The sequence below is a fragment of the Protobothrops mucrosquamatus genome, unplaced genomic scaffold, assembly GCF_001527695.2.
Source record: "Protobothrops mucrosquamatus isolate PMUCROS unplaced genomic scaffold, P.Mucros_1.0 scaffold5035, whole genome shotgun sequence".
Classification (NCBI taxonomy): Eukaryota; Metazoa; Chordata; class Lepidosauria; order Squamata; family Viperidae; genus Protobothrops; species Protobothrops mucrosquamatus.
This window is the reverse complement of record NW_015390912.1, coordinates 59471-74040: the sequence shown is the minus strand read 5'-3', so window position 1 is coordinate 74040 and position 14570 is coordinate 59471. Positions and strand designations below refer to the sequence as shown.

At 42.5% G+C, this 14570-nt stretch overlaps 1 protein-coding gene across 1 annotated transcript in view; it reads right to left on the bottom strand.

Annotated features, from left to right (window-relative positions):
- Positions 1-7568: 7568 nt before the first annotated feature.
- The window catches only part of LOC107299505 (serine/threonine-protein phosphatase 4 catalytic subunit-like), a 13629-nt gene continuing 6627 nt past the window's right edge, over positions 7569-14570 (bottom strand). Inside the window, exons 2-9 of the mRNA XM_015828863.1 lie at positions 10954-11061; positions 10795-10846; positions 10634-10684; positions 10416-10517; positions 10104-10277; positions 9609-9735; positions 8376-8565; positions 7569-8223 (exon numbers count right to left, since the gene is read on the bottom strand). Coding sequence (XP_015684349.1) covers positions 8094-8223; positions 8376-8565; positions 9609-9735; positions 10104-10277; positions 10416-10517; positions 10634-10684; positions 10795-10846; positions 10954-11051 — 924 coding nt within the window. The 5' untranslated portion in view covers positions 11052-11061 and the 3' untranslated portion in view covers positions 7569-8093. The remainder of the gene's footprint in view (positions 8224-8375; positions 8566-9608; positions 9736-10103; positions 10278-10415; positions 10518-10633; positions 10685-10794; positions 10847-10953; positions 11062-14570) is intronic.

The window sequence follows — 14570 nt, the reverse complement described above, 5'->3', positions numbered from 1 at the left end:
ATCCAATAATAAGACATTTCTTCCCATTCAATAATATTTCAATAAAAACATATCTTCCTTCTGGATCAGAGTCAATCAATTTAGGCAAAAACTCCTTCCTAACATAAATAACTACCCCGCCTCTTTTCTGAGGCGCGGGTGCCATAAAATGTATTCCCAACCGTGAGTTAATCAAATATTTTTGATCCTTTGCTGTAATGTGAGTTTCTTGTAAACAAACAACATCATTTTTATGTTGCTTCAAATAGTAAAATATCTTTTTTCTTTTCTGTGGAGAATTCAAACCATTAACATTCCATGTCAAGAACCTTGCCATCTTTAATGGCAGCGAGCCTCTGGAACGCTCCTTGCAAATCAGCTGTTACTGATCTCTTCGGCCTCGCTCCTCCCACTGGCTCTGAGATTACTTGCTGTACTGTAGGTACCACATCCACTTTTTGTTGCTCTCTTTCTTTACGTCTATGAGCTGCACGGGTCATTCTTTGTGATTTTGGGTCATCTTTAATTTCCATAAATTGTTGCTTAACTTGATCTTGATCTTGTAGACTTGTAATACTTGATGATGATATGGCTCCTTCAGCCACCTTATCTTCAACGATTCTTTCCTTCCTAGTACCTTGTGTAGACGATGGTGAACCTGCTTTCAAAATTGAGATATAAAAGTCCCTTGCCTTTGCAATCGTGTTGAGTCGATAACGTGTTCCCATGTAGTTGACCATTATACCAACAGGTATATCCCATCTAAATTGAATTTGTCACTTTTTCAACTCTTCAGCCAGGAAGGTGAAATCCTTCCTTCTTCTAAGTATTTTGGGTGGTATTTCCTTTAAAATTATAACATCTTGTCCTGAAATTTGAAATTTCTGCTTATAAAAAGCTTGAATAATTTCATTACGGATTGATTTTCTTGAAAAGTAGATAACAACATCTCTTGGAAGGTTTCTCTGTCTTGCAACCCATGAATTGACTCTAAATTTTTTTCCATTTCTCTCATAATTTCTTCAGGTTGACAGGACAAAACCAAAGCCAAATCTGCTGCAATCTCCTCCAATTTTTCTTGGACATTCTCTTTCAATCCTCTTATTCTCAAAGCATATTCCATTTCTCTATATTGTGACATGATGACCTCATTTTGAGTGGAATCCACGTTCTCCTCCACTTTTCCCAATCTAAATTCCAAAGTTTCAACATGTTCCTCCACTTCATCCACCCGTTCATCAATATGTTCTACATGAACTGCCAAGCCTTGCAACGCAAACAATATATCATCTCTCATCTCTGCATTTTTCTCTTCAAGTTTCTTTTCAAACAGCTCCTCCATCTCCATTCTAATTTGTTTTGCATTGTCCTTCAAAGCATCCTGTATATCTTTAAATGTAAGTGCTGGAATTGGGGGAGAAGGCGGAGGAGTAGGTTTTGGCTGCTGTGATGTTTGAACAGCTGGGGAGGAGCTTGAGCTTTTCTGAGGAACAAAAGTTCCCACACGTTTTGAGGCCATTTTACTTTCTCTTCTTCTCTTATAATTTCATTTATATAATATAAAGTCTTGTAAAAGCATCCAACAAAAGCAAAAGCAGAAAGCTTGCCCAACCAGCAAGCAACAAAATAGCCAGGTCTATTACAATAGAAAGTCCAGCAGAAAGTGAAAGTCTCCAAAAAGTAAAAGTCTCTATCAAAGAACAAAACGCCCTTCCGCCGCCATATTCCTTCCTCTTCAAATTAAATTAACAAGTGAAGAAGATTCTTATTTATTTCCAGAGTTAAAGTCCCAGTTCGTTCAAATTCCAATCCTCCTGGTTCGCTCTGTCTGCTTGTAAAATTCTACTCACAATCTCCTAGAAGCAGAGGTTGAATCCGCGTCTGGCTTCGTTCCAAGGAACGGAGGCAGCCCGAGGCACGGAGAAGTCCCAGACTCCGGGGGAACTCACCTTCGCCCTCACAGATCAAAAATCATGAGGGCTAGGGAGCTCTACCCCTATCGGGGAAGCTCACCCCCCCCCTTTGCCCGGGGAAGGGGATTCCGAGCCGCGGAACAGCTGTTGCGCAGTTCCAGCGGCTCTTACGCGTCCTTGGGGCGGATGGCTCACGGGAAAGCCGCCATCGGCGCCGCGATCCAACCGGAAGTCCATTACATGTAATTCTTATGTGATTCTTCATTCAGGACTAGCTAAGGCTGGCCTGCTGAAATTCTGTGATTCATCAACATTAGTCAACAAATGAGATAACCCTAACGGCATTCTTAGGATCTCACTATGTCAAAATGACGAGCTTTATCCCTTTGGGCATGTATGCAATGTTGCAATACATGTAGAAAATGGGTAGAGCTTGCTTTGTGATGCCTGATGTTTTTCTCACTCTGATCCCCTTTACTTGTGCATGCGCCTGGATCACGCATAACTATGATTCTAGATCAGAGATGGGGAACTATGTGGACTTCAACTACCAGAATTCTTGTGCCAGCATGGCTCAGGAATTCTGGAAGTCCACAAGTCATAAAAGGACCATAGTTCCCCATCCCTGTTCTAGATAGTTGACCAAATGCCTACATCTCCATCTCTTTCCTAGGTATCCATCACTTACCCTAGGCAAACATTCAATAATCCCTTGTTTGCTTTTCTAATTACCCCTCCATAACCTCATAATTCTTCCCAAAGCCACGTTCTCCATTTTCTTCTCTTTCATCTGCAGTTATCCCCTCCTTTTTCCTTGAAAGTAGTCTTATTAATTTGAAGTGAAATAAGCTTCTCAGAAGAACCTCAGTTATACAGACTAGCTTTGTTTATTTGTTTACAGGGCTTACAGCCAGCTCAAATCAAAAACAACTCCAAGAATCAATTAAAAGAATCTCCTCACTTGATTTCCAATAGGCTGGACAAATTGTTAATTTTTTTTCTTAACTAAGTGTACAGTCATTTCACCTCCGTGTGTCATCTCTTTCATAAAGAGCTCCCTGTCTTTGCCAAATAGGTTCCCAGCATGTAGTTGTTTAATTCCTACTTATAACTTTGTCTTCTCTTCCTGTCTTCTCTGCACATCCCTTCTCATAGAGAGCAAAAAGGGCCCTTGCGACTCCACCCTGACGGAAGAGGGGCCTCTGGAACAACAGCCACCCCCTGCAATTCCACAGCCTTCCTGTTCCTTCTACTCCCCTGCAGGAATTAATCTCAATGGGGCCGAGGCTTATGTACAACATCCAGCTGCTTTTCATGGTTTAAGGGGGGCATCCTCACCTTATGGCAGGTAACAGAATATTTATTTATTTCATTATTTGGTGTTAAAGCTGCCCAACTCTGGAAAAATGCCAGGTGTCTTGCAATATTTAAAAGAATACATAATTGAAGTATGGCTGGCAGGGGAATTCTGGGATTGAAGTCCACAGGTCTGAAAGTTGCCAAGGTTGGACACCCCTGATTTAAAGGGCCTCGCAGTTGAGGGAAGAGCATAGCTGGTGCACATAAAAGGGCTCTATAGCTGCCATTTGAGCAGTTGTGATTCCAGGAGGAACCCCAAGTTGCTTACTAATCCCAAAAAGGAAAGTGCAACCCCATCTAGAACCAGAAGTGGAAACATCCCAAACTTAGGGCCCCAAACAGCCACGGCCACTGCCACTCAGTCTTGTCAGGACTGAGCCTGAATCTGCTCTTCACCCATATAGGCCTGCACAGCCTCCAGATCCTGAGTCATCACTTGCACGCCTAGGAATGAGTTGCACAGATCATTAGTACCAGTGATCCTGTACTCTGAATTGATCATTGAGCTCACCCAGTGGTTTCATATCAAAGTGAGCTAATTGCTTATATCCCATATCAGGCAGCAATCCAAATTTAATGACTGACACTCTTCTGTCTTTAGGAAACGTGTTGCAACCTCTGTAGATTTATTTTATTTATATCCAGCCTTTATTATTTTTACAAACAACTCAAGGCAGCAATCATATCGCAATACTCCTTCTTCCTACTTTTCCCCACTACAACAATCCTGTGAGGTTAGCTGGGCTGAGAGAGAGTTGGGCCCAAATCACTCAGCTCGCTTTCATGCCTAAGACAGAATTAGAACTCACAGTCCCCTAGTTGTTAGTCTAGTGCAGAGGTAGGCAACCTTGGCTCTTTTATGACTCGTGGACTTCAACTCCCAGTCAGCATGGCTGGCTCAGGAATTCTGGGAGTTGAAGTCCACGAGTCATAAAAGAGCCAAGGTTGCCTACCCCTGGTCTAGTGCCTTCACCACTGGACCATTTAGCTAACTTCAGATATTCGGATTGTTTATTTTAGTTGCTATGTAATAAAGGACCATGTTACTTTTCCTCCAGAGTGGCAGGACTGACCTGGAAATTTTTTTTTTATTCCTAGCGTTTTCTCGCAAACAGTCTGCTTTTTTTCAGATCAACCAAGTGTTGATCCAATGGTTGCCATAGGAATTGACTAACCACCTGGTCACCTGAACCATGACATTGTGGGCTGAGAGTGACTGACTCAGTCACCCAGCTGGCTTTCATGCCTAAGCCAGATTATAGTCTGACAGTTTCCTGGTTTCTAGCCCTGGTGCCTTATTACTAGACCAAACTGGCTCTTAAAAATATCCTCATATCCCGAAAATATCCTCATTATATGTTAGAGAAATATATTGCTTTAGTAATTTTTACACAGACTATTCCATGTATCCACTTTTGAGAACAGGCATTTATTTTTTTCCCCAACTCAAGACTGCATGGTTCTCCAGCATGGAAACTTAAACTGAGTGTGAAAATTTATCCATTACAAAGCCCCTCCTCCTCCAAATGAATTCTGTACAAAACCATTTTGTTTGTGCACATGCTCCAATATTTGTCACACTTAGGACTTAGAGGAGTCTAGTGATATAGCCCCAAGAAAGGATATCAAATATTTTAGACGCAGTTATACATAATAGAGTTACTTATAGCTACTTTAATTTTTATTATGCAAGAGTGATCATTGTCTAAATCCTGCGCTGAAAATTGCTCTTGGCTTTTTCTGGCAAAGGCTTTGTTTTATACATAAAACAATATTTTAGGTTTGACAAGAGAGTTGGGGGCCTTCTACAAATGTTTCACTAGATTAAGTTTGCTTCACTGATCATATGATCAAAATGAGCCAAGCCAGCATCTTTATTAGCAGCTGTTACAATCATGTACAAGATTTTCCTCAAGCTTATCTTTTAATGTCAGCTGTGATGCTAGAGGCAATAACCTATCGGTTAATATCATCCTGCATTCCATCCTTGCTTTCAGGCCAATGCGAAAATATTTAAAAAGAATAATATTTGGCTGATTTGCAATTATCCTTTCAACTCAATCCCATAAGAAAGTCAAAATTCACGATGCATGGTTTACACCAGGAGTGTCCAACCTTGGCAACTTTTTAAGACTTGTGGACTTCAACTCCCAGAAGTCTGGCTGGGGAATTCTGGGAGTTGAAGTCCACAAGTTTTAAAGTTGCCAAGGTTGGACACCCGATTTACATCAAATAGGATATTGCAAGAAGAAAAGAGAATGTTTTCAGTGGAATGAGAAAGGACTAAGGAAGGTTAGAAATACCTTATGCAGGGAAATCAGAATGAAAATCCTCTGAGCTATATAAGAGAAAGCACAATTGTGTGAACCACAAAAATGGGAGGCTAGGCAGGTTCAGCCAATGACCTACAAGTTCTGTCTTCTTAGGTGCTGACTTATGCTATGCTTTTCCGTAGTCCAAGCCAAGAAATAGCAGTTCTTCCATCTTCTCCCCCTACCAAGTCTCCTCCTGAGCAAGCCGATTACAGACCAATGCTCCCAGCGAGCTGGGCCAGCCTGGATGTGGTTCCTTTCCTTGGAAGTGCAGAAACACCAGAAGCTTCCTCATTCTCTCCTTTCAAGTTCAGTTTTGCACCCTACCCGCCTCCACGTCGTGTCTATGGACCTCCCTCTGGCTATCCTGGCTCACAGCCATCGATGCTTTAACCCCTGCACAACCTGGATACCTGCATTTTATTTGCTTCTGCTTGCAAAATTTCATGGTGTTTTCCTCTTCCATTTAAGGAAGTAGAGCTTGTTTATATCCGCATAGTTTATAATTAAATCCCACAAAGGCTGCAACAGACTGTACATTTTGAAGTTGAGACACTCACATTCAAACTTCCTTTTTCAATTACTTCCCAAGTAGAAAATCTCTCTTCAATTTCCTGACTTAAGCGGTGGCTATGCTTCAGCTATTCCTTTTAAAACATCTTAGAAAGACTAACATACAAGTACATATTCTTACATATGTCTGCACAACATGTCATCTTAGCACTGATATTGGAATGTTACATGTGGTAGGGCAGCACCATAGGAACTAGCAACTTGGTTTATTTATATATATATATATAAATAAAGGTGTTAAAAACCAAATCCCATAGCTGGCAGATCCCATTTGGCTTGATGAGAGGATGCAAATTCTCTTATTTTCATCTGCAACTACAGTGAAAGTATTAAAATCATCCTCCTTTCTCAGCCACTACCAAATTAATTAGGAAATTAACTATCATAAGAAAAGACATATTTGCAAATATTTCTGTAGCACTCATTCATAAATGATGTGGCAGTACAAATACACAATGTACAAGAAACTCAATTTTTCTTAATTTTATTATTTTTTATCTAAAAGTTGTAAATAGGAAAAACAAAATGAAAACAAAATAAAATTAGAGCAAGAGACAGATCATGGGAGATGGCAGGAAGTCCCCCCTTCTAACTCTAAATAGATACCTGGACTGCACATTCCTTCACAGGAATAAAGGTAAAGAAAGGAAGGGGAAGATGTCAGCCTGGGGATTACAGGTGTGGCTACCTCATCCCCACAGGGGCACAAGATCAGAGGGAGAAGAGAGAAAACATGTCCCATTGGTCAAATTCATTAGCATGATGTGGTCCCAATCTCCATAGTCAGGGAGGAGAAGAAGTAAGAGAACCAGATCTGCCAATAAAAGATTTAATAAACCCATCGCCAAAGCTCAATGGATTCCAGAGAGCATTTGGATCCTCCAGTGACCACAAAAAATCTTTTTGCAAGATCAGGGTTTTTGGGTATAGTATGCTGGGGACAGTCTTGTCTTCCACTGGCCATATAGTTTTTAAGGGGCAGAGTGGGAATCAGGAGCGATGGAACACAAAGGAAGGACTTCCTATATTAGCTCAAACTATTCTACATAAGTGAAGCAAATTACAGACTGAAGTGCCAAAAACCCTTAGCACTGCAGGTCTTCCAGCAACCCAAAACAGCGGAGTTTGAAGCACTTTCTGTTCTTTGCTTAAATCTTTCAGAGTGACACCAAAACCATGGAGTTCCAAGGTCAGCTGACAAAAGGAAAAAGAATAAAGAAGGAAGTATCTAAGTGACCCGGCAGGATGGGAGGAATTAGTCCAGATAATTAGCTCCCCTAACAAGACCAGATATTCTTTGATCAAGTTGGCTTCTCCTTATTTCTGAATCCAGTTCTTTGTAATGTATATATTCTCTAAGCAATAACTTCCAGTTCTTCTAAAACAGCCTTCTCTAAATTAGTGTCCTCCAGATTTGATTATGCTACAATTCCCATCATCTAATTCAGAATGGCCATGTTGGCTAGGATGATAGGAGTTTTAGGGCCAATACATTTGGAGGGCACCAGCTTGGACAATGCTGCTTCATTAGAAAAGCCCCATCAACAGTTGCTCAAGAAATCGGTCAGTGACTTCTCTACAAAACTAGAGAACTTTAAAGAACTACAACTTTTCTTCATTCCTGGGCTGATACTTCTTTTCATGGAAAGAGCTGACAAAGTTCCAGGTTTTTCCACAGGTAGAAATCCTAAAAAAAGTGTGTTTTTTTAGGGGTGGTGTGGGTGGATATACCAATTATGGCAATCCTAGGGATTGCCCAGGAATCGGCAATGTTGGGAAAAGATGGCTAATTCAGTCTAAGGAGTCCAGAACTGAGAATTTATTGGGCGAGGGCCAAGGTAAGGGAGAGAAGGAAAGAAGAGAGCTGAACCCCTGCCAAAGGCTGAAAGAGAAGCTGACCACTCCATCCAGAATAGGAAACAGAAGCTGCACAAGGGGGACGAGGGAGGAGCAGCATTCACAGGAAGTAGTCCGCAACAGGCTTCTTAGATGGGATGCCTCGGGTTTCTTGAGGGGCTGCTTCAAAGATGATAAATTCCTTTTGAAGGTGTTCATCCAGTTCTAAGATGGCTGCAACATTCCCACAGCTGTGGTTGGAAGAGAGAAGAGAGGTCAAATTTGTGTGCTTTAGGTTTTATCAATGCCGCACATCCCTGGACAACACATTCAGCTAATTTCAATCTCCCTCTCATCCCACAGTTCTTCCTCTTCACAGGCATACCCTGTGGCAGTTTCTCACCGGTAGCAATAGTTGGGGGCTGACCACACAGTAAGAACGGTCTCGTTGAAATGCCATTTGTACCCCTCCATGACCAGCTGATGTGCCCGGCAAATCATGTCGATGTCGTTTGCTGCGTTGAACTGCGCTACCACATCGCTGCCAAATAAATAGCCAGCACCTCGAGGACTGACCCCCCAGCCTGTAGTGTCTAGAAGAGAATATTGACACACGGGAGCCCAAATGGCAGGCAAATGCTAGGAAAAGGAAACATCTGGTCTTGCAAGCTAATAGAAGAAAGCCAATCAGTTGACAAGGAGACACTGTAGAACAGGGGTCTTCAAACTTGGCCCTTTTATGACTTGTGGACTTCAACTCCCAGAATTCCTCAGCCAGCATGCCTGGCTGAGAATTCTGGGAGTTGAAGTCCACAAGTCATAAAAGGGCCAAGTTTGGAGACCCCTGCTGTAGAACACCTCGTACCACCACCCATACAAGGCTGTTATTTTTCCCTTTTAAAAAATCTTCTAAAACAATAATTCTGGGAGTGGGAAGGAAATGGAGATGGAAATACAAAATGTCTGGCTATCTTTAGTGGAAGACTTAAAAGAGTTTTACCATTTATTTGATTTGCTGATGACTGCAAATCCACGCAAAATTTATTATATATGTCTTCCGCAATGTAGATGCTGAGATTGTCAGCTGAAAAGCTGACAGCCCGGGTTTGAGACCTGAGCGCCCCGTGATGGGGTGAGCTCCCATTCCTGCCCCAGTTCCTGCCAACCTAGCAGTTTGAAAGCATGCAAATATGAGTAGATAAATAGGTACTACTTTGGTGGGAAGGTAACAGCGTTCTGTACACCTAGGCATATGCTGGCCACATGACCATGGAAACTCTCTTCAGCAACACTGGCTCCCTTGGCCAAGAAACGGAGATGAGCAACGTGCCCTAGAGTTGGACATGGCTAGGCAGGGGAAACCTTTAACTTTACCGCAATGTGCTTGGGATATAATCTGCTGCAGTCTCTCTTCAACTACTTCAATCTCATCAGGGTATGTAGTAACACCAACTAACTCTTTTCATTCTAGTATAATTTTGAGTCAGAATTACAAACACAATGCTCTTCAACACTACTTTTGGCATGTGCAATTCCTATCAGATTCCACCAAACCTGTACACAACTTTAGCCATTACAGTGTCTACTATCGAGCTAATATTCACACAAACAGAAAAAGAAAGACTCATAGCTATACCTTCAGGGTCAGACCATAGAAGATCACACATGGGGCCATCATGAGGGACCTCTTGTTTGCGATCTATCATTCGGATCTGGTCCAGCGTCTGGATGGATGGGGATAAGCCACCATGGACACAGAAAATCTGAACAGAAAAGACACACTTATACAATATACATCATGGATCTCCCTCCATCTTTAAACTGTCACTTTTTTTCTCTGATCAGCTTACCCCAGAGCCATAATATCTATGTGCCCCACTACCCCTTTACAGTCTCTGCTATTCAGTTATGCAATTGATTAAAAACAATCGAGTGCTGGATTTGAATTAAGAGAAAACATTCATTTTGAATCAGCCCTATGCCACCAGTGATTAGCCCATAATTACATCTCTTGGCAAGTAAAATGTTGTTTCCCCCCCTATTTTTCAGACAGTAAGTCTTTCAAATCAGAATCTGATCTCCTTCAGATCCACAATACATCATGATTCAAGAATTATACTTGCATACTCACCTTGCCATCAATAATGGCAGAGAGGCTGAGGTAGTCAAAAATCTCAGTGCAATAGCGCCACACAGTGACAGAGCCATATTTTCTCAAGCACTCATCATAAAACCCATATACCTGGGTGATCTGCCTGCTTTCGTGATTGCCACGGATAAGGGTGATTCTGTCCGGGTAACGGACCTATAAAAAGAAGTGGATTCATTCAGCTTAGCCTACAGATTTAAAAAGGTATTAGCCAAACTTGCATCATTGCCAACACATATTGACTTTTAAATAAAAAAGAAAAAATTAATGTTAACTTATCGGGGCTTTCCTTACTTTGAGTGCCAGCAGCAGCAAGAATGTTTCAACACTGTAGAAGCCTCGGTCAACAAAGTCTCCCATGAAAAGATAATTGGTCTCAGGTACATCGCCACCCACCTGAGGCATGAAGACATGGAACACACGAAACAGTTACTCATAAAATTAGGGAATCTACAGAAAGAAAGCAAAAAGCAGCAGAAGGCAGCATGGAACTAGTGGGTTTCAATACTCACCCTGAATAGCTCTTTAAGGTCATAGAACTGGCCATGGATATCCCCACAAACCTGGAAAAAAAGCATCAAGGATAAAAACAATAAAAGTTTGCCTGACTGCTGGTGTCACCACACCAGTCTAAGGTATTATGAAGCATCCCCCCCCAAAAACCCTTACTCACTGTTACTGGGGAATCTACTCTCTGGACATTACTTTCTTCCACCAAGATCTCTCTGTTGGAAGGAAAAGGGAGTTGTGTCATCTGGAATTGCCTTTCACATCATCAGCTGCATGCTGTAGTATAAAAGCAGCTACTGCTCAGAAGTCTACAAACACTTGCCTGGCCTTTGCACAGAGGGCTTTGACCTCACTCTCCTTGATGAGTTCACAGTGACGCAGTTGTTCAATCTGACGGTCAAGGTCACTGATTTCAGCCATCTCTCCCCCCCTGTAAAAATAGGAAATGTTGTCAAGTTACATGTGTGCACAAACACATGGATAAACATGTTGCACCCAGATTTTCTATGAGCACACAGATTCTTCTTCAAAAGGAGTCCAGACCAGAGCAAACCACAACTAAGCAATGTTCAAAATACAAGTAGTCCTCAACTTACGATCACAACTGAGCCCAAAATTTCTGTTGCTAAGTGAGACAATTGTTAAGTTTTGCCCCATTTTACAATCTTTCTTGCCACAGTTGTTAAATGAATCACCGCAGTTGTTAAAATTAATAACACTTAATAAAATTAAGTTAATCTGGCTTCCCCATTGACTTTGCTTGCTAGGTCGCAAAAGGTGATCACATGATCCTGGGACACTGCGACCGTCATAAATACATGCCAATTACCAAATGTCTGAATTTTGATCATGTGACCACAGAGGGATGCTGCTACAGTTGTGTGAAAAATGTCAAAAGTCACTTTTTTCACTGCTGGTGTAACTTGGAACCATCAGTAAATGAAAGGTTGTTAAGTCAAGGACTACATGTATATTCTTAAGATTGTAATATTGATGAAAGCAAAGGAGAAGCTAAAGAAATTCCCCATCCCTAAAACAACTCCTAATAAACTAAATGTCATGGTTCTGAAAGAAATAACTTTTCAAAGAACTTTGAGGCTTAATTACCTTAAAGAATCCTTTAATGGGTTACATAATCCGGCACGAACAAAGGAAAGCCAAAAACTGAAACACCCCCCCCCACCCCAGCTCTCGCGACAAGCACAACTCCCTCCCTCCTTTCACAGTCATCAATCATATGCTCCAATTAAACAGAGGTGTGAATCTCCCCCCCCCTCTATTCTCTGTTATTACAGTCTGCTGTTGCTTTGACCTTGGCTGTGCTATGCTAAGATAATGTTATTATTCACAGGCATTCCTCCCCACTCATATGGCCCGCAATGCCTGCTTTTGCTCTTGAAGCGATATGTAGGCTAAATAAGATATGTTTGCTTCTTCACATATGTCGAGCAATAACATCCAATGTTAGCAGACTTGACATCCGGCCCCCCTTAGATGAAGGACAGATCCTGTAAGGTGAACAAAAGCATAGGTTAAGAGTCATCTTTCGGTTTGGTGGGGTTTTTTATATGAAATCTGTTGATCAATCGGTCAGCTTTCACTTCACTGGATTTCACCCAGGTGGCTTCAGATAACGGGTACCCCTTCCATTGCACTAGGTACTGCAATTTCCCCCTGAAAATTCTAGAATCGAGAATGCGCTTTACTTCGTAGTGGNGGGCAGGTTCAGCAGCAAATAGTCTTTTTAAGTTCTCAAAAGCTGTTTGACAACCCATTGTCCATGCTAGTGGTTGGCCTGGCCGTGGCTTTCCTCCCCCTTTGCCTGTTTTGAGTAGTTCGGTGAGAGGCAAGGCAATTTCGGCAAAAGAGGGGATAAATTGGCGATAAAAGTTGGCAAATCCCAGAAAACTCTGGAGTTGTTTGCGAGTCTTTGGGGGTTGCCATTTGATTATGGTTCTCACCTTGGCTGGGTCCATTTCAATCCCCTCGTTGGAAATTCTGTAACCGAGATAGTCCAATCGGGTTTGGTGAAATTCACATTTTGACAGCTTGGCATAAAGCTTGGCATTCAATAGTTTCTTTAACACTTCTCTTACCAGCTTTATGTGATCAGTCATGTTCGTGAATATCATCAAGATACACCAAAACCCCTTTGTACAAGTGATCATGTAGTACTTCACTGATTAATTGCATAAATACAGCTGGGGCCCCCTGTAGTCCAAACGGCATGACTTTGAACTGATAGCTCCCCATTGGACAGTTGAAGGCAGTTTTCCACTCGTCTCCCTTCTTTATTCTCACTCGGTAGTATGCCTCTCTCAGGTCTAACTTAGTGAAGACACTCCCTTTAGCTAGATGGGTTAATAAGTCCTTCAGGAGGGGGAGTGGGTATTTGTTTTCCACACTCACAGCATTGAGACCTTTGTAGTCCACGCAGAGACGTAGAGACCCATCCTTTTTCTCTTTGAATAATACAGGGGCTCCCATGGTTGATTTGGCCCGTTCGATAAACCCCCTCGCTAGGTTTTTGTTCACGTATCGCTGCATCTCCTCCATTTCAAGGGGGGACATAGCATACATTCTGGGTTGTGGGAGTTTAGCTCCTGGCACCAGTTCAATGGAGCAGTCATTGGGTCTGTGAGGAGGTAGGGCATCACATTCTTTCTCACTGAAAACCTCTGCCAGGTCCCAGTATTCATTGGGGATGACTGGATCGCCTGGAGGCGGTGAGGTGGCCATGTGCGCTCGCTCGTTGGGTGGCCTAAGGTGTCCTGCAACATCTGTTGACTCAATGGGGGGATCAGGCCCTATAGGTAGTCTCACGGTTCTCATTCCTTTCTCCCACCAGATGAATGGTTTCCATTTGTCTAACCAGGCTAACCCTAGGATCACCGCCTCAGACATTTTTGGAGCCNGGCGGATGGGAGTCCTTTGCAGGCGATGAAATGAGCCTGCTTTGAGAATAGGTCTATTACAGTCCAGATGACAGTGTGTCCACTACTTTCAGGTAGGTCTACTATAAAGTCCATAGCTATCTCTTCCCATGGTTGAGAAGGGTTTGCCACGGGTTGTAGTAGTCCAGGGGTTTTCCCTGGGATTCTTTTCATTGTGGCACATGTAGCGCAACTTTTTACATAGTTTTCCACATCCTTTTTCAGTCCCGGCCACCAGAATTGTCGACGGGTGAGGTGTAGGGTTTTTAAATATCCAAAGTGTCCAGCCTGTTTTACATCATGGCTGTGTTTGAGAGCATTAAGACGGAGGGCTTCTGGTAAATATAGCTTTCCCCCCATGTAAGCCAAACCATCCCTACACGTTAGGGAAGTCTGATTTTCTTTGAACCATTGGTTGGTGAGGAGTTCTCGTTTTATTTTCTTTACTCCAGGGTCATCAGGTTTAGGGACTCTGCGAGGTGTAAGTTGAGTGGTAATTTGCGGATTGGGGATGATTGCCTCATTGACCTCTTCCCGTTCGCTCTTGTATTGGGGTAGTCGGGATAGTGCATCAGCTAAGAAGTTTTTTCCCCCTGGTATGTACTTTAGAGTGAAGTCGAAGCGGTTAAAGTATTGTGCCCATCTCACTTGTTTTGGGGACAACTTACGGGGAGTTTTCAGTGCTTCTAGGTTTTTGTGATCTGTCCATACCTCAAATGGCACTTTGCTCCCTTCTAGATAGTGCCGCCAGTTTAATAATGCCCATCTAATAGCGAAGGCCTCTTTTTCCCAGATTGCCCATCTCCTTTCGCTCTCAGTAAATTTCTTAGAGGTGTAGGCGCAGGGTTGCAGGATCCCATTTTTGTTCTTTTGCAGTAATACAGCTCCAACCGCCACATCGCTGGCATCGGCCTGGATCACAAAGGGTTTTCCTTGGTCGGGGTGCTTTAGGGCAGGTTCAGCAGCAAATAGTCTTTTTAAGTTCTCAAAAGCTGTTTGACAACCC